The 27,860-nt window shown below is 38.9% G+C and overlaps 2 protein-coding genes across 3 annotated transcripts in view; both read left to right on the top strand.

Annotated features, from left to right (window-relative positions):
* The window catches only part of ITGA1 (integrin subunit alpha 1), a 158,395-nt gene that overhangs the window by 11,939 nt on the left and 118,596 nt on the right, over positions 1-27,860 (top strand). Inside the window, exon 1 of one of the 2 annotated variants that reach the window (XM_045037296.1) lies at positions 5,189-5,317. The exons of the other annotated variant lie outside the window; for it this stretch is intronic. Within the exon in view, the coding sequence (XP_044893231.1) occupies positions 5,224-5,317 (94 nt within the window). The 5' untranslated portion in view covers positions 5,189-5,223. Of the gene's footprint in view, positions 1-5,188; positions 5,318-27,860 lie in introns of those variants that run through there. 2 annotated transcript variants of the gene reach the window in all.
* On the top strand, positions 1,625-9,312 carry PELO (pelota mRNA surveillance and ribosome rescue factor). Its single transcript, XM_003981423.6, has 2 exons — positions 1,625-2,673; positions 2,957-9,312. The coding sequence occupies exons 1-2, from the start codon at positions 1,948-1,950 to the stop codon at positions 3,386-3,388; spliced, it is 1,158 nt and encodes a 385-aa protein (XP_003981472.1). The 5' UTR covers positions 1,625-1,947; the 3' UTR covers positions 3,389-9,312.

Below are 27,860 nucleotides of genomic sequence, written 5' to 3'. Positions count from 1 at the left end.
CTTTATGTCTCTGTAATTCATTTTCTTAATCTACAAAATGAGGATAACAAATATTTATAGATGAAGATTAGAAGAGTATATAGGAAAGTACCTGGTGAATATTCAATAAATGATAGCTCTTCATTAAAAACTTAACATTTATTAAGGTCCTACGGTATGCCTGCCACTGTGATTCTGTGGTTTTTAATCTTTGGCAGACTTTAGAGAGAGGTAAATTGTACTTAGAAAGGTGATCAAGGAGCAACTCAAAGTATTTATCTCTCTCCTAGTTAGGAAATCTCCGTTGGAGCGAGGCAAGCCATCTTTACACTTTAGTGTGATCAGTTCCTTACTCACTCAAAAGTCACTGGGTTTACTTGGAAGTGGAAGAAGGAAGTCTGAGTTAGAAACTGTGAGGGCACTCACTATGACAGGAAGGTGTGAAAGGAAGAGGGAAAGGAGGTAAGAACAGAGAGGAAGAGGAGAGGCCACAAAAACAATGACTCTTAATTTGTACTAGAGCTGTAGAGGGGAATTTTGTGTCCCCTCAGAATCTCTGAGGAAGATAACTGAGATGTGAAATTCAAGACTTGTGCCAGAGTCAGATTCCTCTCTTTCATCCTGGTCTCACCAGTTCAAGCTTCCCTTTCAGTACCATACACAAGTTAAGAAAGAGAATGGGAAGATATATGGTAGGACTCCTCTGCTCTCCACCCCACCTTAACCCTCAAGAAAATCTGATGGGCTTTTTCTATTTACTGATCTTGTTAAGAAGCAGTCCCCAATTCTCAACACCCCCACACCATAAAAATGCTGTGTGATTTAAGGATTTTCTTTAAAATAAATTCCATAGCCTTTCGGTCGTGTTGGTCCTACTACATCAGATTTTCCCCACTTCCCATATTCTCAGCTTTGGCCGTGATGATCCCGCCCTAAGCTTTTGCGACCCAATCCCTAACCTAAACATTTCACGGGCTATTGAGCTGCAGAAAGCGGAGACTGCCAATTTTGGAACCTGGGATTCCCAGGACATCGGGACAAGCAACTGAGAGGTCCACCCAGGGGTAAATTCCACGGATGGTTTCTTCTCTGTGTGGGGTCAGTGCTTTAACATCTGGGTTAGTCAGATCATGCAGACACGGTAACTAAGCGCAGAAAACAGCTGGGCACGTTGCTCTGAGCCCACACCCACCGTGACCAGTCGTTCTTAGAAACCGCTTCTGGAAATACCAGCTCCAAAAGGCGTGCAGCGCTTGAGTGCGGATAAGGCAGGTGCAAAGCCGAGCACATTTTAGGACTGTGGGGCCAAGTCTGCACTTTTGAGAATTCCTTTTACTTTTAGTCAAGTTTTAACACTGGATTTACCCGGGGAAGAGAAGGTGTTCAGTGGCAGTTGCACGCAGCTGAAAAAAATAATTTGAACTACATATTCCTCAGATTCTGCACAAACAGTTGTGGAAGAGAAAACTTAGGAGGTCCAAGTTCAGCATTAAACGACCTGCCACCAAAGATTCTAACCACTTTCCTCTGTCGGTTTAGTCCTCGGACGCGCTTCACGCTTAGTGCGCCTGCGCCCGCGCGAACTGTGATTTCCCCACCCCCACCCCGCCTCCACTTTGGGGACGTAAAACGTGCGCCGGGAGGCGGGACGCGGGCTACGCATGCGCGCTCATTGCATCAGCTGCAGGGTCCGTGCTGGCGGCTGGAACCGAGAAGACTGCGTTTGCTGCGGTGTCTCTCGCGCCGGTGTGGTGCCGTGCGCCCGGAAACTAAGAAAAGAAGGGCTAGAGTAAGTGTTCCCCTCGGCCGCTCGAGTCGGTACTATAGTATTTCCTTCCCGTCAGGCCAGGGCTGTAGGGACCAGACCCCGCCCCCTTCCCGGCCTAGACTCCCTTTCCCTCCCTGCCCCTTTCCCACCGGGGACCCCCTCATTTCCTCTTGTTCTGCCTGCGAATCCCCGCCAAAGTCATGAAGCTCGTGAGGAAGGACATTGAGAAAGACAATGCGGGCCAGGTGACCCTGGTCCCCGAAGAACCTGAGGACATGTGGCACACCTACAATCTAGTGCAGGTGGGCGACAGCTTGCGTGCCTCCACCATCCGCAAGGTACAGACTGAGTCCTCCACGGGCAGCGTAGGAAGCAACCGGGTCCGCACTACTCTCACTCTCTGCGTGGAGGCCATCGATTTTGACTCTCAAGCCTGCCAGCTGCGGGTTAAGGGGACCAACATCCAAGAGAATGAGTATGTCAAGATGGGGGCTTACCACACCATCGAGCTGGAGCCCAACCGCCAGTTCACGCTGGCCAAGAAACAGTGGGACAGTGTGGTTCTGGAGCGCATCGAGCAGGCCTGTGACCCAGCCTGGAGCGCAGATGTGGCGGCTGTGGTCATGCAGGAAGGCCTCGCCCATATCTGCTTAGTCACTCCCAGCATGACCCTCACTCGGGCCAAGGTGGAGGTGAACATCCCTAGGAAACGGAAAGGCAACTGTTCCCAGCATGACCGGGCCTTGGAGCGATTCTACGAACAGGTGGTCCAGGGTATCCAGCGCCACATAAACTTTGATGTTGTGAAGTGCATCCTGGTGGCCAGCCCAGGATTCGTGAGGGAGCAGTTCTGCGACTACATGTTTCAACAAGCAGTGAAGACCGACAACAAAGTGCTCCTGGAAAACCGGTCCAAATTCCTTCAGGTAAAACAGTCTTATCCAAGGGTAATTAAGAATGGGCAGAGGGATTTGTATAAACTACTCTTAGGTTTTAGGACTGGGAAAATTACAAGAGGAGAAAGTGTTTACTGGACTGTGATTGTAAGCGAGCTAATGAAATGAAAAAGAGAATTGTTAAATAGGGTATTTACATAGTAAACTTTGCTTTTAATAAAGTTTTATTAGTGCTTTTGGCTTTAGGTCATTGCAAGCTGATTAATGGGTACTCTAAGATTGTTTTGCCTAACTTTCATAATTGTGATTCCAGGTACATGCCTCCTCTGGACACAAGTACTCCCTGAAAGAGGCCCTTTGTGACCCTTCTGTAGCTAGCCGCCTTTCAGACACTAAAGCCGCTGGGGAAGTAAAGGCTTTGGATGACTTCTATAAAATGTTACAACATGAACCTGACCGAGCTTTTTATGGACTCAAGCAGGTAGAGAAAGCCAATGAGGCTATGGCAATCGACACATTGCTCATCAGTGATGAGCTTTTCAGGCACCAGGATGTAGCCACACGGAGCCGATATGTGAAGCTGGTGGACAGTGTGAAAGAGAATGCGGGCACTGTTAGGATATTCTCTAGTCTTCATGTATCTGGAGAACAGCTCAGTCAGTTGACTGGAGTGGCTGCCATTCTCCGCTTCCCTGTCCCTGAACTCTCTGACCAAGAGGATGATTCCAGTTCTGAGGAAGATTAATGATTGGAACTTCTAACTTAGACAATCCGTGTCTCCATTGTTACATTTCCTTAGCATCCTGGCAGAAAGCTGCAAGGCACTTTGTGATTCTTACAGGAATTTCTCATGTCTTTGGTCACACTAGGTATTGTGTGATTGGCAGGACATGTATTCAAACCAAACAATAAATTAAAAGGAAATAATCTCCACGTACTACCATCTTTATTAAATAGGATAATTTACATAGAAACTGTGAGTTATTTGCAGTACTCAAAAAGCATTTTGTGTATTTAATAAGAGTACCTATATATTCTTTGGGATAGATCATAAAATCCCAGATGTTTTTCCCTTGTCCTTTAGGAAAAGCTGTTTGGTATTTCATTATCCTCAGTTACACTGTTTATCTTAATTCTACATAGTGTTCTTGCGCTGTTTAATGATCCCTTTCTGCACTTTTTTAAGTTTTAAATTTGCTATTTTAAGTGATGGCCAAATAATTGTAGACTTTTCTAGAAAACAAATTTAAAATGGTATTTTTCTTAAGAAACTTGTTAAGCTCTTGGTGAATTTTTGTTGTTGTTGTTACAATTAATATTTGCTTTGGAGGACCACGTAATTACTTTGGGATCATAGAGCTTTGACCTGCTAGGGATTTCAAGATAAGCTATTCGAAGTATTTTTATTTTTAAAATACAATTAAAGTGTGTGATTTACTTGTTATGTGGCTAATTAGTGCCAAAGCTGAAAGTAGTCCCCAGTCTAGACTCCCATTTCTTTGCGCTACCACACTATGTATTTAGTTGGCTTATCATAAATATGCATAGTGCTGTCTTATATTTCTATGTGGCATTAGTCTGTGCTTGCACATTCTTATTGGACTTTCCCTAGACCTTAAGTTGGGGTGAGAACACCTGTTCGGAAAGTTTGGTTAAGTCATATCTTTAGTAGTAGGTGGTAGCTGACTTGTAGTCCAATACTTTTTACTGTAATGATGGAATTTCTGCAAATACCTGACTTTAAAGTATTATTTTCATTAAGTGTCTTTGATGCGCATTTTTAAGAATTAGGAAGGGCCCTGGAGTGTAATTGCATCCTGACCTTTTACAAACCTCAGCCTTAGCAAAATAATTAGGAAAGTCACTATAAAGAAAAGATAATAATTCAGTTTGCAACTGATGGGTATCTAACTCAAGTACAGATACTAAGTAAATTGTTGCTTGTCCTTTTTGTCTCTGGGCCTTTCTCCTGGGATAGATCCCAGGTTGCGATTTTTCATAATTTCTGACTAATGTGAGCTTTTTTTTTTTTTTTATCTGTAATTAGGAATAGACACCTCCATGTACTTTAAAATTACATTGTTACATATCTACCTCCTAATCTAAAAATAATTCGGATTGTGATTATGTCAGTGGATATTTAACTTTAAAATATATGAAAAACATGTTATTGAATCATTTGGTAGTATAGAAAGAAATTGCTAAGACTTTTAATGTCTTATTTAATGTCTGATTGATAATGACTTATATTCTCAGTAAGAATTTAAAGATTTGGGGCATATATTACTCTCATAATCATATGCAGTATTGGTTATTCCTAGGTCTGTTATCTACAATGATAGAAATCAGGAGAAATAAAACCTACCCATAAATCTGACCAATACATTTTAGGTCATAGGTTCTCAAACTAGCTGGTTGTTAGCCTGACCTTGAGAGCTTTTGAAACTCAATACCCAGACTGGATCCCAGGCTAAATAACCTTCACCCTAGAAGTGATGTTTTGTTTCGTTGTGTTTTGTTTTGTTTTGATTTAATCCCCAGGTGATTCCATTGGGTATCAATGCTGAGAACCATTGATTCATGTCTTGCTATTGGTCTATGGACCACCAGCAGACTGGACCCAGGACCCTGAGAGCTTGTGGGAAAATAGAGTCCAGGACCTACTCTGGACCTTGTGAGTTTCAATCTGTATTTTAACATCTCCAGTTGATTACTGTGTATAATACAATCTGATAAACATAGGCAATAGTTTATTCTCCCTGTGCTATTAAATCTATGGCTGGGGTTGCCAGATACGGAGAAAAACATTTGAATTTTGTTTTGTTTTGTTTTTGTTTTTGTTTTTAAAACATTTGAGTTTCAAGGTCTTTCAAGAGAGTTAATTGGCCAATATTCAGCCTAACTATCAATAAGACTTTTCAAAATAAAAGCATATATTTTTGTTTGTAAAGTGCTTAAAATATCTTCAAAAATTTCTATTTTTTAAAATTTACATTTTATACCATTATCAAGAATATAAACATATACGTATAGGGTGAACTATCAAAATAGTGATAGTATATGTAGTAAGCAGTAAAACTTTTTTGTTTATCTTAATAAAATAAATGGGCTTTGTAGAAGTGAAAAAAGTAGTGATAGCATATAGAATTTAAAAATTATAATTTATTTGTTACTATTCTCTAAAAAGCAAAATGAATGATAAGTCTTGGAAATCATATATAGTAGTTTAATTCTAATTGCTATTCATTAACAGGGAATAACTGGTTACAAATGGAAACATACCTCTCAATGAAATTTTGTACTGTAAATTTCCTTTTACCATCAGGCACTTACAAGCAAAGATTTGCTGCCCCTCCTGGACACAATAAATAAGTTTGCAGAATGTTTCATTTTACTCTAGATATGATATATATATATTCTGCTATTTCTGGTCCCCCATTTATATGTTAAGTATTTCGCTAATTTTATGTCTGGATTATTGATTCTGGATTTCATTTTCATTACCCTCTTACATACAAGTTGGATCTTTTCCCTCCCAGATGTCATTAGAGTAGCTTTGTAAAGCTAATTTTGCTTTATCTCTACCTATTTTCTGTTATTAATTTTATTTTCCTTTTTTAATCCCTGTGACCAGTTCTCTTAACCTCTAATTATCTTTAACAAAAGTGACTCATAATTTCTGCAATTCATGTATTTCTGGAACTGAAATATTCTTCATTGCTAAAAAGAAAAGTACACAGATGAATTATATATATGTGAATTCCCCAAAGTAAAGCTGTTAGTTGGGAAAGAAGTATTGTGCTTTTAAATCCAATGGTTTCCCAAGCAAATAAGATTGAATGTTTGTGTTCAGTTCCAGAATATGTTAAATTGCATGTTGAATAGGGGTTTCTGAGGTGATTCTGAGGGTTTGAGGAGAAAGAAACCCTTTTGCCTATGGTCAGAGCTTAGAAATGGAGCATCCATATTTATATTACACCAGTCATTGAGGGTGATACACTTAATTTTATCCATTTGTTTTTAGTGCCTACTTTGATCCAAGCACTTAGCTGGGTTTAGGAAAGACAACATGTAAACAAATCACTGTTACAAAAGTAACATAGAAACTGTAAGAGGGCACAGTGTTGGAAGGGGTCACTTTCAGGATGAACTTTATAGAACTAGAGCCAGTAACTTTACGTAAAATAGTGAGAAGAAACCTGGAGAGGTTATCAGAAGGAGGAGAAGGGTAAGTGTGCTAATCACATTAGACCCTCCATGCCACAATAAAGAGTGGGTTTGACAATAATGAGAAACCACTGACAGGTTTAGGCGGGAGAATGGTATGGTAAACTTTGCATTTCAGAAATGTAACTGTTCAGCAGTATCAAGGATGAATTGGAAGAGGCAAGAAGACTGGTTAAGAGAATGCAGAGTAGAAAAATCCCCAGGGAAAACAATGTTGGTGTGATCAAGGACAGTAACAATAATCTGTGAAATAAGGAAGGAAAAGAAGTCAGTAGGCAATATGAAGAGATAGTATCAAAAGGACATGGGCTGCAGTTGTTCAGAGTTGAAGAGTAGACTGTAGGGGTAAGTCAAACTTTTTTTTTTTTTAATGTAAGAGCAATAATGGCAAAATTAAAACAAAAACAGGAAATCTAGGAAGAAAGGCTAGCTTGCACGGAAAAACAGTTCAGTTTTGAATCTAGAAGGTGGCTGCAGAACATCTAAAATGCTCTTGGATGCTCACATCCTCACTCCCTTCAGGTTTTTGCTAAAATGTCATCTCAGTGAGGTCTTCCAAGCTAGTCTTTAAAAAAAAAAAAAAAAAAAAAAAAAAGATCTCCAAGATTTCCTTCCAAGCCCTTCTTTATCTTATTCTTTTCTATAATGCTTATTTCATTTAGTTTTCTTATACGTCTATCATGTAAGCTCCATAAGGACAGAGACTATTGTCTGTTAGGTTCATTCTAATGCTAAGAATGCTCTCTAACACACAGCAGAGGCTCAAAAACTTCGGGGGTAAATGAATGACTGAATGAATTCATTCAGTCCCTTAATTAAGAAGGTCCCTTAGTTAATTGTGCTCACAGGTCTAAAGTTCAGGAAAAAGCAGATGGCTGAGGTTAATGTTACAGGATTTGTCAGCGTATAAGTAAACCTGAAATCAGAGAAAAAAAAAAAAAAGTGAGCTAACAAATTAGTAGAGCTAAGAAAAAAAGGCCAGAGACAAAAGCATAGGCAAATAGATAGTTAATTTGTTTAAATAAATGCTCCTTGACTCCATTATCTATTGAAATCATTCAAAGCAGAGGTGTTTCCTGTATTTCAATAATATGGTCAAATAATCCTTTTTCTCCTACTGCGCTCTGTAGTATTCTAGAGATACACACATAGAAGAGCCAAAGTGTTGATTTCATAGAAGTTGAGTTTTAAAATTTCTTAAGATAAAAATTCTAAATTTGGGGGCTAAAGCCAAATTACTTTTGTATATGATTTTTAATTGGGTCTTAATATGCATTCATTTACAGATTTAGTATATGAAAGTTCCAGTTAAAAAAAAAGATGTGTTAGGGGATCAAAGTTGAATTTATTAAGAGATTTTTTTCAAGATTACCATAGCACAGAAATTATTACCAAGTTCTATCTCTTTCAGGCCAGGTTTGTAGCAGTGTTACTGCTGTTGGACCCTTAGCCCGTGGGCTCCTGTCCTAACATGGCATCTTTGATTTCCATCACTACGCTTCCTCTTTTACTCCCTGCAAAAAAGGCCACAAGTGGCAGAACTGTGGCATAAATTTTGCAACATTTTTTTATACTTATACGTATTTTAGAAATTGATTTTGACCTGCCCATAATTTCCTTGTAAATATTTTTTAGTAAAATGAATTTCCAACTAGTGAAGAGCAAAAAGTGAGGATTTGAAGGGCAACTAAAAAATGAATCACAATTTCACATGAAGTTTTCAGAACCCTAAATAAAAGTTGTCTTCATATTGACGTCAGTATATTTAAGCTTTGTGCAGAGCCTCAGTGTATGGATTCTAAGAGATTTAGTATTTTCGACAAGTGCTTTTTGAGATTTTCTTCATACATTATGTGTACTGCTGATCAACTGGGACTTTAGAAGTTTAGTGCAAAAGTGTCACTGAAAATTCATAATGGTTTCTAAAGGAGTTGAGATGCAAGTATAATATTTGTGTGTATTAAGGATGCCTTATTTAGAAGAGACTCAAAAGTCAACAGTGCAGTTGGTTAAGATGTTGGGAAATAAGATCTATAGTAATGGTCTTGGAATTTAGCAAGAACCATCTGAGGACTTACTTAACGTAGTCTTCAGGTAGTGGGTAAATGTCTCTAAAAATGAAAAATAAATTGGCCGATTTCAGTAAGGAGCTAGTTAGATGAAGAAGAAAAGCATTGACAAAAGATACTTGTTAAGCTGAAGTAGAAATGATAAAGTCTCATTTGTCATTTTTCTTTATATACCAAGAATTCTTCCTTTTTAGGAGGTGTTTGATATATAGCATCACCATCTGTATTTTCATCCGTATTTTAGAGTGTGCTTTATAGATTTCTGAGTATAATTTGTAAGGTAGTCCATTTATATGGCAGTATTTAATTTCTCTATTTTAAGAAACATGTCAGTATATTCTGTTGTGATAAATAACACTGGGAAGCAAACTGGGATATTGTGAATTTGTTCACTTAAATTGAGGTGAAAATCCTGCATTTACTCGAGGAAAATCTATTTCTGTGTGTAATACTGTGGTTGAAAATGAATTTGAGGCTATCATTTTTGGTCCTGATAGTGAATATTTCAATTCTGTATTAAGTAGTATCAATATAGGAAAGGTGCCAGTTATTAAAGATTGTGACATTTATGATAAATTGTGGGGACTTGAAGTGCTGTCTTCAGTTCCCTTTCTTCAGCCTTTAACATTGCCCACTTTAAAATCCCATCACTTGGGCATTGAAGAGGGCATCTTTTGGGATGAGCACTGGGTGTTGTATGGAAACCAATTTGACAATAAATTACATATATTAAAAAAAAAATAAAAATAAATAAATAAAATCCCATCACTTAGAACACCAGTGTAACAGAAATGTGCCTGTTTTCTATATAGTAGGAGAGTTAAAGGACTTAGAGCTTATTTCAGTTTAGGGAGCCACATTAGGTTCAGAACACCCAAGCCTGAGAGAGCAGTATCTGCCAGGCCGCAAACACAAGAGAAAAATGTCTTTGCAGACACATTGCCTGGCCATGCGCAGGGTTGGCTCCACTGTCCCAAATCCAGGAATGGACAACGTATTACATGTTTACTAAGGGCCAGGTCTACGGTAAAGTACTTTAGAATGAATTATTTAATTATTTTAAGAGTCCTCTGGGAAAGATTTTTGTCATTATTTTCAGATAAACTGAAATTAAAGGAGGTTGAATCATTTGCCCAAAATCACATAGCTAGTGGGTGTGAAGAGGTGCCTGATCAAGCAATACCCTAAAAAATGCAAGAATGCCAGTTCATTTTCTATTTGGAGTAGGTCAGATGTGCCTAGAAATAGAAAAACTATTTGATAACACTGAAATTTATTGGCCAAAGTTTATATGTTTTTTATTTACCTACCACAATTATTTTTCATCTCTTCATAAATACCAGGAACTCAATCCTATGGCAATCTATCTAGAATATGAGAATCAGAAAGTGTATAGAAACTGTTGCAAGTGTATGTATTAAACCAAGCCCCTCAAGCCTTTACTTAGCATCTATTATTATTTCACACCTTGTTTTAGCAAGCTTGTTTTTAAAAACATTTAAAAAAAAATTTTTTTTTTAACATTTATTTATTTTTGAGACAGAGAGACAGAGCATGAACAGAGGAGGGGCAGAGAGAGAGGGAGACACAGAATCAGAAACAGGCTCCAGGCTCTGAGCTGTCAGCACAGAGCCCGACGCGGGGCTTGAACTCACGGACCATGAGATCATGACCTGAGCCGAAGTCGGACGCTTAACCGACCGAGCCACCCAGGCGCCCCTAAAAACATTTTTAAACCTATGTTAATTCACTCATTTATTTATACATTTACTAAGCATCTTAAGTAGCAGGAACTATGCTACTCTTGGGTGTGCAAAAATTAATTAGGAATTTTTCCCTGCCTTTAATCAGCAAATTAAATATGAGGGAGAGATGATGACATGTGGTCAAGCTGACAGGGAGGTGACAGCTCAGGTGGCTCCTGAAGCCCCATCAGAAGAAAAAAAGTCTAGGGCTTAGAGTATCTCACTGGGTCCTGAGGACATTACTATGCCATAGCGACTGACGTTCATATGGAGGAAAACACTGAATTACACTCAGTGTATTCTGTTAAAGAAATCAAGGAAATATAGTGTCTTCTGTAAGTATTTTCCTCCAAAATTATTAAAAGACCGTGGTACTTAAAAAAAAATCTTTAGCTACCTATTAAACCTAGAATGACAGTTCCAGATAACCAGACTTTAAAGATGAATTCTCCTTAAGGGAAAACTAATCCAATAGATCTTAGTTGTAAAATTTATCAGAGATGGGAGGTCCTCGGAGTTCAAGTCCAAGTTCCAGAAGTTTTATGTCTGGAATTTTTCATCAAGTCCTAGTGTAAACATTGACTAGAACTTTTTGTTTGACACTGTTGTAAAAAATTGCTCTGTGAATATAAAACATATTTTAATCTTGTGTTTCACCTCATTGATCCTGTGACCATAATTTGTATTTGTTTTTCTTTTCCAAGTGTACTTTTGGCAGTGGTATGAGTCACTTACCGGCGGGGGGGGGGGGGGGGGAGGGTGCTGGGGGGTGGCGTTTGAGGTGGAGGAGAGGAAGATTGAAAAGACATTGCAAAAAAGGGTGGGGGAGCCTGGGTGGCTTAGTTGGTGGAACACCCAACTCTTGATTTCAGCTCAGGTCATGATCCCAGGGCCGTGGGGTCAAGTCCCAAGTTGGGCTCTATACTCAGCTATGATTCTCTCTCCCTCTGCCCATCCCCTCTCTCTAAAATTAAAAAAAAAAAAAAAAAAATTGCAGGACATGCCTCTAAATCATTTAGAATCATAAAGGTTAATGCTGTGAGGAACCTTATATATCATCTGACCCACTCACTTCATGATATAGATGTAACTGAGGCCCAGAGAACGTTGGTAACTTGTTCAAAGTCACATGAACAGGAGTTTTTCCTAGGGTCCACATTCCTGTTTGATCCATCCTGTTCCTATTTCTTACCCACTTTTATTGTCACCAATGCTTATTGGAAGGTGGTTGGGGTTGAGAAACAAGGGACAAAGTGGGATCTTAGAATGCTTTAAACCCTTCTTATTTATCAAATAACTTCATCTGGGGCAAGGCAATTTCTCTCTCAGCAGCATCATTCAGACCCAAATTTAGCTTTGAAGTTCAGTTATTCACTCCTTGGAGGAGAGTCTTCTGCTAGAGAAAGACTCTGCCTCCTGCCTTTCTTCTTTTGAGAAGCATTTCATTCTTCTGACAACCATTTACTAAGTACCTGCCATGTGCCAGGCACTCTGCTAGCCCCCAGCAATACGAGGTGGGTAGAGAAGGTCGCAGTCCCTGTACAGAAAAGCCAGTCAGTAAACAAGCTATTGTAGCCCCGCAGTAGGTGCAGGAATAAATGTGGAGGAATGTAGGTGCACAGAGGGTGCTCTTAACTCAGCCTGGCTTCACTAAGGAGCTGCTATCTGAACTTAAAGTGATCAATTCCAGAAGTCACATTGATCTTCCATTATTCTCTATAGAGAGATGAGGCAAAGGAAACTGAGAGCATTTCTCTTTGAAAGCCTCTCAAATTTATTTGGTACCTTTTTCTTCTTCAACGTAGTGGTCCCTGTAATCCCTAAGCCCTCTAGATGTTAAATATTCATAGTGAAGAGTCAACAAACCTAAGAAGAAGAAACATCATGGAGGAAGGAGATTACATCACCTCCTAACCTCAAAACTGAGTGAAAACCGTACAAGTGGTATGAGAAATACGGATTAGGGACCATGACTGAAACAACTTTGAGATTCTGGGACCTTTATATCTTCCACGTTTTTGTTATCTCCTGTTTCTCTGTCACAAGCTACAGCAAATCAGTTAATCCGGAAAAGTGAGTTTGTTTTTCTGAGAACAGAAAAGAAAGGGATGGTGAGAGGGGGAGCATGGGACGTTATGTCCTACTCCACAGCCATTCTTGGAAAAGAGGATGTCTAGGAGAGAGAGGGTGACGGCAGCTACCTCAGGGAAAAGAAATCTGACTGCTGGGCCAGCTGTCAAGAAAGAAGTGACAGCTTGCTTGGGCTTGCGGGAAGGGCCCAGAGACCGGACAGTAGGAAGACCCGCTAGAGTCTTTATTCAGCATTTTATCCTCAGCTAAAAATTCAGGAAACTCCCTTAATTAGTGGCAACAACTTCTCTCTTAAGTAGTGCATTTCACTAAATGGCCGACATGGATGGGGTGTGGTGGAAAGAAAGGAAGTTTTCTGCAGATGAGAGAAAAGAACAATATATGAGCAAGAATGACTCTGGGAACAGTTCTCTGACCCTTTGTGTCTCAATGGTATTCTCAGCTGGGTTAAAGGAAATGGAATAACATGTGGAATGTGGGGAAGTCGGAAGGGCTGAGAGGCAAAATTATCTACCTCATTAAATGTAGTCATATTTTTAAAAATAATTAGTCTGTTATCACTGAGACTTGGATAGTAAATTTCTCATTCTGGGCCTAACTCCTTGCCTAGAACTTAACAGAGCTTAATTAAGTGTTAGAATGTCTCTTGTCTTTCTGGAAATCATTTCACCCACATCCCTAACTCCCATACTTGCACTAAGTCTCAACAAAATATAGTGGGGAATGGGGTGAGTAGACAGGAAATACAGAGAAAGGCAAGACCTTTTGGTAATGCTTTGTTGTGGGTTTAAAGCTCTTAGATTTACATTTGATGCCTGGGTTCACATATATCCTAAGTGAATTAGAAACTTTGTCAGAATCAAGAGTGCAGTACAACCAGATTTTATAGTTGAGACTATGAAAAGGATGTTGCATACTAAAAATTACAATGTAATTTGCATACTATTTGCTATAGTTACTGAAGAGTATATATAAGCATTTGCAAGCACATTGCATTTGTGAATAACCAAAATGAATCACGGCAGAAGAAATCATCTCAGAGGACTCTGTGGCTGTGGGAGGGCAAACATGAGAACTAGCCTGTGAGTCAGGAGATCAGGATGTGCCCAGGCCCTACCATTAGGTTGTGTGACTTGAGGAAATCATTTCATTCTTTTGAGCCTCTGTTTTTTCATCAATAGAATGAGAAAAGACAGGTGGTCCTTGATTTCATAGTCACTCTTGCAGATCTCTGATTCTACTTAGTACAGTAGCAATAAGTGCTTGTTATTTTTAAAAGTTGTATCTTTCCAACAAAATAAATCTTCAGTGATTCTCAGGTTTAGAAAGAATCTATTTTGTACTATATTCCAAAAGCTGCCAAATTTTGGGTTTGGCTGACTGCTAAAGAGAGCTGCCTCTAGGAGCAAATTCCAGAGCTGAGGGTCATTTATTTGGAATGCTTTGCCAAATAGTCCCATATTTTCAAAGTTGTTGGGGCCTTTTAACTGGAGCATCAGAGGAGAAACAGTTGTCTAAAACATTTTTTTCAATAGGTGCACAAAAATTTTGAAGTTTACAAATATTTTTGAATAGTTTGCGACATACCAATGGCATGCCAGGCTGCATAGTCCTGCCACTTTCCTCCTTGTTATTTTCCTTCCCTATCAACTGCTTGCTGTCCCAGAGAACTGGACAATGAGAAAACACAGGTCTTTGTTTCTTCTGGAATGTTCTTTCTGTTTGGCCAGTGGTTCTCAAACTAGGCTACCCATCAAAATCAGTTAGGGAGTTTTAAAATCACACTGATGACTGGGTCCCACTCCAAGACGATTAAGTCAGAATACTTGGGAAAGGACCCCAGGCATGCGTGCATTGAAAAAGCCCCCCAGCAGGTGTTTCTTATCTGCAGCCTTGTGAAACCAAGGCATCATTCACCAAGTAAGCCAGTTGTCTTTAATATGTTCTGTGGCCGCAATACCAGTCAGCTGCCTGGCTAAGAAAAAGACATGGGGCACAGAGAAAAATGTGAAATTGTAGATTAATTATCTCCACTACTGAAAAGGCAACTTTAGAAAGTTGATGAGGGGATTTCTTTGGCTTTAGTGCCTAATTGTGGGATCTATCTATACCTTTGTGTATTGACTTGCTATAATAAATCCACAATTGGGACTAATGTTGACCATTTTGTGAGTATTTATTGATGCCTTTTACATGTGCATATGTTGTTAGGTATAGTGGGAGAAGGTACAAAAAAGTAGAGAACCTGCTTCCTAGTTATGGAAGGAGGGAACTTATAAATCTTGTGATGCAAGAATTATGTGAGACAGAACCAAGACTGAAAAATCATACATTGTACAGAGAGTAAAAGCTAAAATTGTTGATAACAGGAAGATATCACTGTTGGCTAGACTCACCTGGGAAAACGGTATCTGAGTATGGGCCACCTCCTGAATGTCTTCTTTCACTCAGTTGGCAGGCAGCAGTGGTCAGGACATTGGCCCTGAACTAGAAAATCTTTATCACAGACGAGCTCTGTGACCTTGGGCAAGTTATGTTATCTTTATGATCCTCAAATTTAGATTTATGAGCTTCAACCTGTAAAATTGGAAAAATGATAAAACTTTCCTTATTGAGTTGCAAGGCATAAGTGATATGATTTAATAAAAATACCTGGAAATTATTAAGAGCTGTATTTAACTTAGTTTAATTCCTCCTTCCTACTGCATCTTTTTACCATATGTATTACCTGGGCACCAGATCAGCTGTGGAGGTTTAATGCAAAGGAAATGCCTCATGTCCTTTCCTATAGTAAATCCCTACCATCTGTGAAAGATGGTGTTAAAACCAGAAAAAGTGGATTCACTTCCTCCAGAGCTATCCTCAACAAGAGATAGGCTAGCCAGATCATGCCTGGCCTTCATATTTTCATTTCTTCCATTTCAGATACATATGCATGTCCCACCTTAGTGCACAGACAATGAAGGTGAAAACCTCACTTTTGTAACTGTTAGAAGCCAATAAAGAAGAGGAACACAGAAAAGCACGTTTCAGTTTTGAAGTTCATGCCAGGAATGGTAACTCCTCAAGGCTACCACTATGCACATACAGAGAATGCCAACCACCCAACGAGGCAGTCCCGTCTCTGTCTGCAGGAACCATGTCTGCAGGACTGCAGCTATGCAGTCCTGTGATGCTCAGGCTGGTTATCTAGCAGCCATGACACATCATTAGTACTTCCAATCAAGTTAAATTAATGCTAATTCTTAGGTTAAACAATGTATTGTGTTTCCTCCATTTAAGCACCTTAATTCCTATGGTACATATTCGTTATTTGAATATCATTCTTCAAGTGCTCAGCTTTCTTTATCTGGGGATTTCAGCCACGCATAAGTTAAAAGCAAACCACAGTTCTCTTACGATTTCTAAGTCAGTTGCAAACAACAGAAAGCAGTTCTGATAATGTAAATAATAGTGGAAGATTTTGGAAGATGAGGAAACTCAGGAAGAAAGAGAGGAAGCCACTGTCAAACCCCTGCTACAGAAATTGTCTGTGTAGGACAATGCAGCTGATGAAATTGCCACCCCCAGACAGCCACCACAAATCCACTGGACTTAAACCTCAGCCAGAGCTTCAGAGAATAATCTCTAGTGGACAGGAACAACATATGGGTTGTTCACGGGTCACATGTCCACAATCTGTGGACCAGAAGGCAGGATAAAGGGCTATTGTACATTTCCATCCCCATCCCCTATGTACCCTGGAACCCTGTCCCTTTCCTCAGCTAGGAAGAGTGTGTTGAGAGCCAAAACAAAAAAATATCCACTAACCATTGCAGAACAGTGGAAGTAAGAGAACAAACATCTAGTAAATCCCTTACCAAGGCAGCTGCTATACTGGTGGTAGGGATACAGGCCCTGCAGCCAGACTGGGATTGTTCAAACCCTAGCCCAGCCACTTGCTGGAATAAGCAGCCCCTTTGCTGGTGCTGAGCCTAGAACTATGCCAGTCTGACTTGGGGCTGAGGCTCCATCACCAGTTCACTCATTCTGGTTAGATAATTTTTTAATCCCTATGTTCTGCATCAGAACAAAGATGCCAGTTTGATAGGAAAATCTTAGCATCCTTTTCAGGGTTCATGTCTGCTTAGAAAACAAAATCACCAAATCATGTAAGTTAGTTGTATAATTGACACATTTTTCCCCTTTTACATATTCTTTTTTTTTATCCTAAATCTTGACTTCGTTTTTCTCCTGGGCTCCTGATACTGGCATGGATATCTGATTCGCAAGGAAACACTTAAGAACAAGCCTTACTGGTAGATTTAAAATGGTGAATCATTTAAATACTCAAAATCGGTCTCTCTAAATTTTCAGCCTGGGAAATTCTCAGCAAGATTCGGCATTAGTCCTGAGGCATGATGGAAGTGCAAGAGACTCAGAGAATGCTTGACCTGTATAGTCCCGGGTGTTCTTGAGATCACCTCAGGCCACTTACACCTCTTTGTGTTCCCCTAGCTAATATTTGGTTCTGGACGGAAATGGAATCCAGGAAAGAGAACGGTGATGTTTTACCTCCCTACCTCCAACACACACTTGCCCTTAGCCTTCACAGTGTTTTACAACCCAACTGTCACAATTCAACCATGGAAGAGGAGGAGTTACCAAATACATCCAGATTTCATGTTAGGCACCAAATACTAAGGAGAGTAGGTCACAAAAATTTAAAAGAACAGGTTCTTTACTTTCCTACAGTTAATGCTAAACTTGGAGGTGAGCCAAAATTAAAAATATAAAACACATATCATCTTCTACCTTTCTAAGATTGCCAGACTTAGGGAGTAGGCAGAACATTGAATGAGACATACTTACTCTAAAATTCACAAATGCAATGTGCTTGCATTGCACTATTCATCGGTTATCTGAAATTCAAATTTAACTGGGTGTCCCAACAACCCTGCACTCTCACGTTCATCCCTTTAGCACTGCTGGCCACGGCTGGCTTGGGTAGAAGAGATCCTTGTTTAGGTGGATGTTGGGAGAAGCACTGGTAAGTATATTCTTGTCCAGGATTGGTCTTGGCTCTAGTTTTCGAGCATTTTTTGGAAGAATGGACAAGGGCTGATGTCTTCTTCTGTGTTTGGGAAACACTGATCTAAAGCTTTCAAAAATAGCTTTGAATGTAAATAAATGTCTACGTGGCAATCATCTTTTCCAACTGAATTTTATATCCTAAAATAACAAGGTCATCACCTTTCTCAATTCAGTCATCTGAGACTGTTACTCCAAGGTGGTCTCTCAATGCAAGGCATCTGTACAATAGTAGCTATGTTAATGATGCAATCTAGTAATGTGAGGTTCTCCTACAAAATAAAATTACTAATTACAAGTGGGCTTATACTTTTGACAAATTGAGGATTAATTTTAAATTTATCACTAAATAGGGGCGCCTGAGTGGCTCAGTCCATTAAGCATCCAACTTTGGCTCAGGTCATGATCTCACAGTTCATGAGTTCCAGTCCCACCTCCAGCTCTGTGCTGACAGCTCAGAGCCTGGAGCCTCCTTTGGATTAACTGTCTCTCTCTCTGCCCCTCCTCTGCTCACTCTCTGTCTCTCAAAAATAAACATGGAAAAAAAAAAATTTAATGTATCACTAAATGGAAACTAAGTCGCTACAACTTTGTAAGAGCAGGAATAACATATAATAAGGGACACATATTAAGGAGTGGTTAGCGGTGAAAACTCCAAGGTTTAGTATCTCTAATAGTGACTACTTCAGTGACTGACTTCAGTTTCCTCACCTGCAAACTAAGTGCTAACCTCATAGGGTTTTCTGAAAATTAAGTGAGGTTATTGACACTTTTTATAATGCTTGGTCCAGAATAAATGCTGAAGACAGTTTACCTGTTTTGTGTGCTGTACCTAAAATGTATCTCCTTGGGACTCAAGAAATATCCATGGACACTGAGCACATTTTCAGTTCTGAAAGGAAGTCAATCTGCCAGCAGAAACAAAAACAGATACCTTGCTTTCAAGTAAAGACAATTTCTTTATAGGAAAAATGAAAATCAATGATGTCTTACAGGCAGTTAAACATATCAGCCATTCATATGTGGGAGCTTAAACCATGAAGTTAGTGTTTATTTCTATTAATCTAAAAGAATTGTACCTGAACCATGGCATAAACTTTTCATATTGCCTCCCACCCCACATAAACAGACTAGAAACTGTCATTCATAGAGAGATAGAGAATGGCGGGGGTGGGGGGGTGGTCTATTGAATGGACCGTTCCATGAATTAGGTAAGCAATTAAGAGCTGAAAGAAAAATAAAAAAAGTAAAAAGAAATAAAAAGAAAAAAATTAAAAAAGAGGTTAGAGTGGGAGAGAGCCAAAGCATAAGAGACTCTTAAAAACTGAGAACAAACTGAGGGTTGATGGGGGGTGAGAGGGAGGGGAGGGTGGGTGATGGGTATTGAGGAGGGCACCTTTTGGGATAAGCACTGGGTGTTGTATGGAAACCAATTTGACAATAAGTTTCACATATTAAAAAAAAAAAAGAGCTGAAAGAGAGTTAAGTAGGTCTATCATCACCCGTTCTTCTCTTCTTCTTTTAGGGACCGGGGTCCCTGTCATTCTTCTGTCATTCTTTTCTTAGGGACTAGGGTCCTGGTAATGGAGCACCACTTGCTTGGCCATGCACAGAATGGAGGAGCAGGTCCTCAGAACCTTGCCTTGTACCTCACCTCCTAGAGTCTTGAAGGCATAACGCTCCTAGAGATATAGCAAAGTTGTTTTCTAATACTCCATATTTCTGAACAATGTTTACTCCTTCTCAGGTCTTTTCACTTTTTTTCTAAATCACAGGAAAAATAATAATAGTAAATATATGTATTATCACTGGCTACAGCAGATGGGGGTTTTCTTCGAAATAATGTTTTCAAGTAGCGTCACCTAGCAGCTGGATTCCTTTCTTTGGACAGAACTAGCACCCTAAACGCAAAAAGAGATACAAATACTTGGGGTGGAATCAATTTAGAACAGTTTAAAATCTCTCTCAAACCTAACACATCCTAAAGCTCCAAAATACTACCCCCTAACAAATCATGTCTGTGGAATTTTTTCCATTAAACATTTAGTCTGATTCAAACCTCATAAGATGCTAATCTTTTCAAAACTCCTTTTCCCTTACTTGGCCTTCTTACATTTTGTAAACGTCAATCAGAGTTTAATATGCCAGAATTGCTGAAGGTCGGGGGAGGTTAAAATTGCTGTGCACTTGGTTTCAGAAGAACCAGGTCTAAACCTGGATTCCGAAACTAAGTGATTCTGTGACCTTGGGCATCACTAAGCTATTGTGAGCCTCATCTGAAAAGTGAGGATAATACCACCCGGAAATCTGGGAATGATTAAATTATGGAAACTATGTAAGCACTCAGTTCACATAGTAGATGTTCAATAAATGTTAAACTTGTGGCTATAGGGGGGTTGAGTCACAAGCTTTGTTAGAGCTGCTTCTTTAGTTAAATACAAAATGAGCCTTAAAGTTTTTATGTCCTGACCAAACAGGGATTACCTTTTTCTCAAAGAAACTAAAATGGTTTGAGAAGGAAGATATCATTTTAGGCTAATAATAGAAATCTGCAGAAATATGCAATTGTGCTTTAATGCACCAAAGATCAAAAGCAATGCAAAGCCAGAATAGCATTTACTTCATCTGACAGAATCTTACCCTACTTCTTTGCCTTTGATTTAAGTATAGGAGATTAAGCTGTACAAACATGAATATAGAAAATATTTGTAAATATGCAAACTGTACTATTTACATTATAAAATGTTTCAGCTTAATTTATAGCAGACGTCAACAACCTCTTTTTCTGTAAGGGGTCAAGATAGTAAATTTGTTAGTCTTTGCAGGAAACACAGTCTCTTTAGTGATTACTTAACTCTGCCATTGTAGTGCAAAAGCAGCCATAGATAATAGTAAACTAAAGGGCACGGCTGTGTTCCAACAAAACTTCATTTACAAAAATCGATGAAGTGTGGCATTTGGCTCATAGGACAGTTTGCTGACCTCTGGCCTAGGGCATGATACAGAGTATATTTACTAATTAGGTGTAATTAAGTTATCTTATTGATGGGAAAAATTTATGAATATATACTCATAAGTTATTAATCAACAGTTGCATAAAAATAACCTTAGTATATACACTTATTCCTTTAGCATCATAACTGGCTCAGTTTAAAAAATAGTGTGGTTTTCTAGGTATATGCAATTGAGATGCTAGTAGGTAAATCACATTGTAATCAGCTATCATTTCACTAGTATTTTTTGAAGTTCTAACATAGAGCCATATGTATAAGCACAGTAGGCTTTATTATTTTTCTGTGGTAGACAAATTTTGAAATTGTACTCAAACCCATTACGTGAACATCCAGCACAGGATTTCCTTCTGCCGCACAAGAATATTTTGTGAATTTCCTGGGAAGGGCATTCAAGGGTGGCTTACCTGACAGCATCTGAGCCATTGTGTCCTAAGGAATTTCCTGCAGAGATTAAACTGGTTAGGTTTAGACCTTGGTGTTTTATAACTATTTCCCACATTCACCTTAAACAATGCCTTTTAAGAATGTTTTTTGCACGATTCCCTTCTCCAGGCAGAAATTGAAAGTAATAAAATGCCTAGACCATTAGAGAATTTTAAGAATTAGAGAAGGCCACTGCATTTTTTTTTGCCATAATAATATAAGAAACCAACTCAGTCTTCAGTGTCTTAATAAAGCATTCAGCATTTACATGCACATTAGAAGGGCATCCAATCTCTCTCATCATTTAGAGATTCTAATTCTAATTTTATAAATTCTAATTACATTGTATTTTGAGAGTATCTAGTAATCAGAAGCTCTATGCAAGAGTAACAATAGGGTGAACACAGTTAGCTGTCAGAAGACCCCAAAGTATCAGTGGCTTAGCAGTGACTTTATTTCTTCCATATGTTTCAGTCCAGTGTGGGTTGGATGGTCCCACTCAATCTTGTACCATGATATCGGGAACACATACCTCTAAGATCACAGCAAAAGAGAAGAGAGAGGTGTGGGGAAGAAACAGCACTGCCTTGGTGGGAGGTGACACATTATCACTTCTGCTTAACATTCATTGACCAGAAATGGCCTCATGGCTGCCACGTAAGTGCAAGAAAGTCTGGCAAATATGGAGGAGCACATAGACGTTTGATGATAATTGGTGAGCCCTGCCACAGAAAAACATTTAAAGCATTGAATTTTGAGCTGAGTCCAAAAATCAATCAGATAAGAACTAATAAGAAATTTGCAGTATTATCTCAGTTTTCATTCACTTGGTTGTGACAAAAACATATACTGATAGGATATTTGCTACATGCTTCTTGTTTCCCTTGTTTGAGGTAGTTGTGTTTGAAATTCTCTGCCCTTTCTTAATGGACAATGGTCAGGTGAAACTCTTGTCTAACTATGTAATCCTTAACATCTGTATCATGACATATATTCCTTTGTTTTGATAGCCTACTTTGTGTGTGTGTGTGTGTGTGTGTGTGTGTGTGTGTCTTGTTTCTCCAATTACAGTCATTGCAGGAAAACAATCGCATATCAATGTGTATTCAATAAATAAATGTTGGTTGATAAATAAAGTCCATTTATATACACTGGTGAATTTGAAGACTTCTGTTCAGTGAACTTTGGTAGTATTCAATAGCATGAAAGTTACAAGTGACTGCCTTTATTTTGCATTTTGAAACTGCTTAGGGATTTTAGTTTGGATCAGTGTTCCTCAAAGTATGTCCAACGGACCAAACTGGAGAGTCTGTTGTGAGGTCCAGAAACCGTCATTCAAAAACTTAGGTGTTTAGGCTGATCTTCCTCCCCCTACATTCTGAGTGAAAATGGCCCTATTAATACTCTTAAAAGAAGAATAAAGTTATTTTGTTCAGGTACATCTTGCTCTAAGCACCTTAGCTCATGCATCATTGATAAATAAGGCAATGGTGTCACTATAAGACATGTCACTATAATGCAAGTTCCCCAGCACCTTAAATGTGTATGCCACTTAGTACCAGCACCTGAATGCCAAGTAGTTCTAGAGTTGGACAGAGCAAGTTGCCACATCCATTCTCCTTCCGTTCTCCCTCTTGGCTTACTTTTGCCATAGGTGTGATTTCTTGGAAGGGCTTATTAATGGTCAGCTCCACACTCAGTTTCTCTTTATTTTATAGGAAAATTTCCCCCTTGTCCCCATCAGTCTACAACTTCAACATTTTCTTAGGCCCCTCCATTGAAGCCCTTGTAATTAGCATAACATTTATTTGTTAGGAATGTTTTTAATGTTTATTTATTTATTTTGAGAGAGAGGGAGGGAGGGGCAGAGAGAGGAGAGAGAGAACCCCAAGGGGCTTTGTGCAGGTCAGCCCAGAGCCTGATGGCGGGGCTCGACTCCACAATCACGAACTGAGATCATTACCTGAGCCAAGATCGAGAAGAGTTGGATGGGAATGCAAGCTGGTGTAGACACTCTGGAAAACAGTATGGAGGTTCCTCAAAAAACTAAAAATAGAACTACCCTATGATCCAGCAATCACACTACTAGGCATTTATCCACGGGATACAGGTGTGCTGTTTCGAAGGGACACATGCCCCCCCATGTTTATAGCAGCACTATCAACATAGCCAAAGTATGGAAAGAGCCCAAATGGCCATCGATGGATGAATGGATAAAGAAGATATGGTATATGTATACAATGGAGTACTACTCGGCAATCAAAAAGAGTGAAATCTTGCCATTTGCAACTACGTGGATGGACTGGAGGGTATTATGCTAAGTGAAATTAGTCAGAGAAAGACAAAAATCCTATGACTTCACTCATATGAGGACTTTAAGAGACAAAATGGATGAACATAAGGGAAGGGAAACAAAAATAACATAGAAACAGGGAGGGGGACAAAACAGAAGAGACTCATACATTTGGACAACAAACTGAGGATTACTGGAGGGGTTGTGGGAGGGGGGATGGGCTAAATGGGTAAGGGGCATTAAGGAATCGATTCCTGAAATCATTGTTGCACTATATGCTAACTGATTTGGATGTAAATTTTAAAAAATAAAAAATAAAATTAAAAAAATAAGAGTTCGATACTTGACTGACTGAGCTACCCAGGAACCCCTATTTGTTAGGAATTTAACATGCCTTTAGAACCATGCTGCTATTTTTATTTGGGTTGTTATTGGCTAAAAAGTTGTGTAGGTTTTGAGTAGGCTGCTCCAAATCTATTTTTACCACAAGCTCTGTTTTTTGACATGTGACTTTGTAGAAAACATGAGGTTGCTTTCAGGAATGGCTGTATCACATTATAACAGACATGCCTGTATTCTTACAACTCCAACTGCATACGTTTTGTGGAATAGTAGAATGTCAATAAATTGGCTCCAGGCCTATTTGAGAAGTTTCCATATGGAAGCAGTTTTCCGGTCATTTATCCTTTGTATTTTAGAGTGCTTTGGAGTTCCCAAATGGCTTTCACATACAGAATCACATTTCAATCCCAGAACAATAATGCGAGGATCATTATTAGCATTTCTACTTGACAGAGTTGGAAATTGAGGCTCAGAAGAGAGAAATGTTTTGCCTAAGGTAGACTGGCAACAAAATTCTGGCTCTAATTAGTTATTCTATTCAAATAAAAATATTTTGAGCACCTATTTTATGCAAGACACTGGAGATACAGATAAATACCCAGTCCTCCTCCAGCCAGCTTTCTCCCTGTTTCCTCCGATTGATGTAGGGACTCTTTTCAGCTTGGGCTGGGTGGGACCAGGCAACTTACTCCATTCCAGAGAGGCAACAGCCTTGCTAGTTTCCTAGACTAGCTGGCAGCTCAGTACCCTGGCTGCTGTAGACAGGGACGTGGGACATTTGGATGGCTCCTGGCCAACAGGCCTGAGCCTGTTGCCAACTGGAAGTCTGTCACTTGATTCTGCTCCCTTGCCAGTCCCTCCCCTATTCTAGCCTCTAACCGTGACATTGTTTTACCCACTGGAAACACAGCTGCAAGTCTGAAGAAGGCCTGTTTTCTCTAATCTTTCTGCTTAGTGGGAGCTGTAAGTACATCCCAGGGGTGCATAGTGAAGATGGCTTATCATTGCTTCATGTGCTGCATAGTGTGAGATACAGAGCTGGGAACTCCATGAAGAGCAAGGAGATTGTCATCTCTGGGTTCCATCATTAAGCTAGCCATGGTGTCTTAGGCAAGTTATTTCAATTGCTTGTGACTCCGTGTTCTCATCCTTTCAGGATGCTGATTAGGTGATCTAAATAAGGCTTTTTCCAGCTGTGGCCCTCTGAGATTCCTCAAGGGCACAGTGGAGTTTATTCAGTGTGTGTTCAAAGGAGGCTCCAAGAAGCCAGGTCCAAAGAACTTTATGGTAGGTGAGGCCTCTCAGTGGTGCTTTCCTGAGATCCTTCTGAGTAGACAAACCTTAGAGCTAGATACAGACTGAATGATCAAAGTGGCATGGAGTATTTCCATGGAGTATTTAAGCATTTTATTATACTATTATTTATTGAGGTATCATTGGCATATAATATTATATTGGTTTCAGGTGTACAGCATAATCATTTGATATTTCTATTTAAGCAATTTAAATTATCATAAAATGTTTAAAAACATTAAAAAATATGGTAGAAAGTACAGAGTTGTTTAAAATACAAATATTAATAAAGAGGATAAATATTTTTGAGACCAGTTCAAATTATTTTTGATCAATGAAATATTAGAGAAGACCATCATTTTCAATAATAGTGAGAAGCCTATATGTATTATTCATAAGACTATCAATTCCATTACTTGAATAAAGATACTTAATCACAAATAAGCATTTAACTGTATGCATTTATAGTTACAGTGACACTGAAGACTATTTTATTCTCTCTGACAGCCCAGTCTTTTCCTGCTTTAGGAAAACTGAGGTCACCTAACTCCAGAGATCTCTTCTATTGTAGTTTTGATCCCGTGATCCTGCTTAGGCAGAACCCACAACCAGTTAAGTGTTTATTTACTTGGTCAATGTTTAGCTTGTGGTTGGGCATTTGTATCCCAATGGACACTGAGAAAGCAACACAGAGTGGTGAAACAAGGCAAAGGAAGAGAAATCATTGGAGATCAGGAGAAAACATGGGAAAAGGAAGGGGAAAGGCTGAAGAGTGCTTTCATCATTCCTTTTTTTCATTTCTCTCATGTGCTTAGAAAATAGAATATATTTTGTATGCCTGAAGTAGCTTTACAAAGAAATTAAACAGATCATCAGCACTTACCAATTTGTTTCACAAGTATATAAAATATCATTAACATGTTCTACACTTCCCAGATAGATGGTATGTCAGATGTTTGAAGAGTTATAGCTTGAAGAAAATGTACCCTGCCTTAAGTGCTGTATTTGTTTTTATATTTTCAAACTTAATGGTCTGTGACCTAATTTCTTTCAGCCCTGACCATGCTTTGTTCTATCTGTTAAAAAGAAATTACACACACACACACACACACACACACACACACACACACACACCTATAAATCACTCTTCAAAATACATTTGAATATGTACACAAATCATCCAAATTTTGATATCTATCCTTATTGGTGTTTCCTTTTGTCTCCCATTAAAGATAAAATAGCTGGGAAAGTTGTTCTCTCCTAATGAGCTGATAAGTAACTAAGTAAAACATACTGTACTTCTACCTACTGTAATGGCAGGAAGCCCAATTTGCAGAATGCTCAATTACACAATGGTGTAGTAGCCACCAAGGAGAAGTATTTGCATTTTATTGTTTTAAATAGGAAAAATAAGGATTGGAGAGTTTTTAAAAAGCACATTGGATAAAAGGTACATGGGAACTCTTATGTATTTTTACAATGGTATATGAACCTACAAGCATTTCAAAATAAAAAGTTTAATTTAGAAAACCATATGTTGTATGTTTAGGTTGGGTAATTGAGATGCTTTGTATTTTGTTTATTGTGGTTATATATATATATATATATATATATATATATATATATAGGCATTAAGTACATTTACGATGTTGCACAACTGTTACCACAGTCTATCCAGTTCAAGAACTTTCTCACTACCCCAAATAGAAACCTCACATCCATGAAGCAATCACTCCTATTCCTCCCTCCCCTCCCTCCCCTCAGGCCCTAGAAACCACAAATATGTTTTATGTTTCTATGAATATGCCAGTTCTTTATATTTCACATGAATGGAATCATACAATATGGGGCCTTTTTTGACTGGCTTCTTTCACTTAGCATATTGTTTACAAAGTTGATTCATGTTGTAGTTTGTATCGGTACTCCATTCCTTTTTATAGCTGAATAATATTCTCTTGTATGGATAATCACATTTTCCTTATCTATTCACTAGCTATAGACATTCGGGTTTCCACTTTTTAGCTGTCGTGAATAGTACTGCTCTGAACAATTATATGCAAGTTTTTGTGTGAACTGGTACACCATCTTAGGTTTCCATCAGCAATATGTGATGATTCCAATTACTACAAATCTCCGCCAAAACTTATTTTCTGTTTTGTATTTTTTATAATAACCCTTCTACTGAGTGTGAAGTGGTATCCCATTGTGGTTTTGATTTACTTTTCCCTAACAATTAATGATGTTTAGCATCTTTTTATATGTGTTTATTGGCCACTTGTATTGGTTATTTAGAGAAATATCTATTAAAGCCTTTTTGTCCTTGGGCACCTGGGTGGCTCAGTCGGTTAAGCCTACAACTTCGGCTCAGGTCATGATCTCATGGTTCGTGAGTTTGAGCCCCGTGCCAGGCTCTGTGCTGACAGCTCAGAGCCTGGATCCTGCTTTGGATTCTGTGTTTCCCTCTCTCTGCCCCTCCCGTGCTCATTCTCTCTCTTTCTCAAAAAGAAACATTAAAGCCTTTTGCCCATTTTTTTAATTGGGTTGTTTGCCTCTTTGTTGTTGAGTTGCTTCTTATTTGTAAAGGAAATGGACCCAAAGGGGCTGCAGTTGTGCTGGAAATGTACCTTTTCTGGATTTGGGTGGCAGTTAC

The sequence above is a fragment of the Felis catus genome, chromosome A1 (assembly GCF_018350175.1).
Source record: "Felis catus isolate Fca126 chromosome A1, F.catus_Fca126_mat1.0, whole genome shotgun sequence".
Lineage (NCBI taxonomy): Eukaryota > Metazoa > Chordata > Mammalia > Carnivora > Felidae > Felis > Felis catus.
The sequence above is the reverse complement of the archived record's forward strand: the minus strand, read 5'-3'. Positions and strand labels throughout refer to the sequence as shown.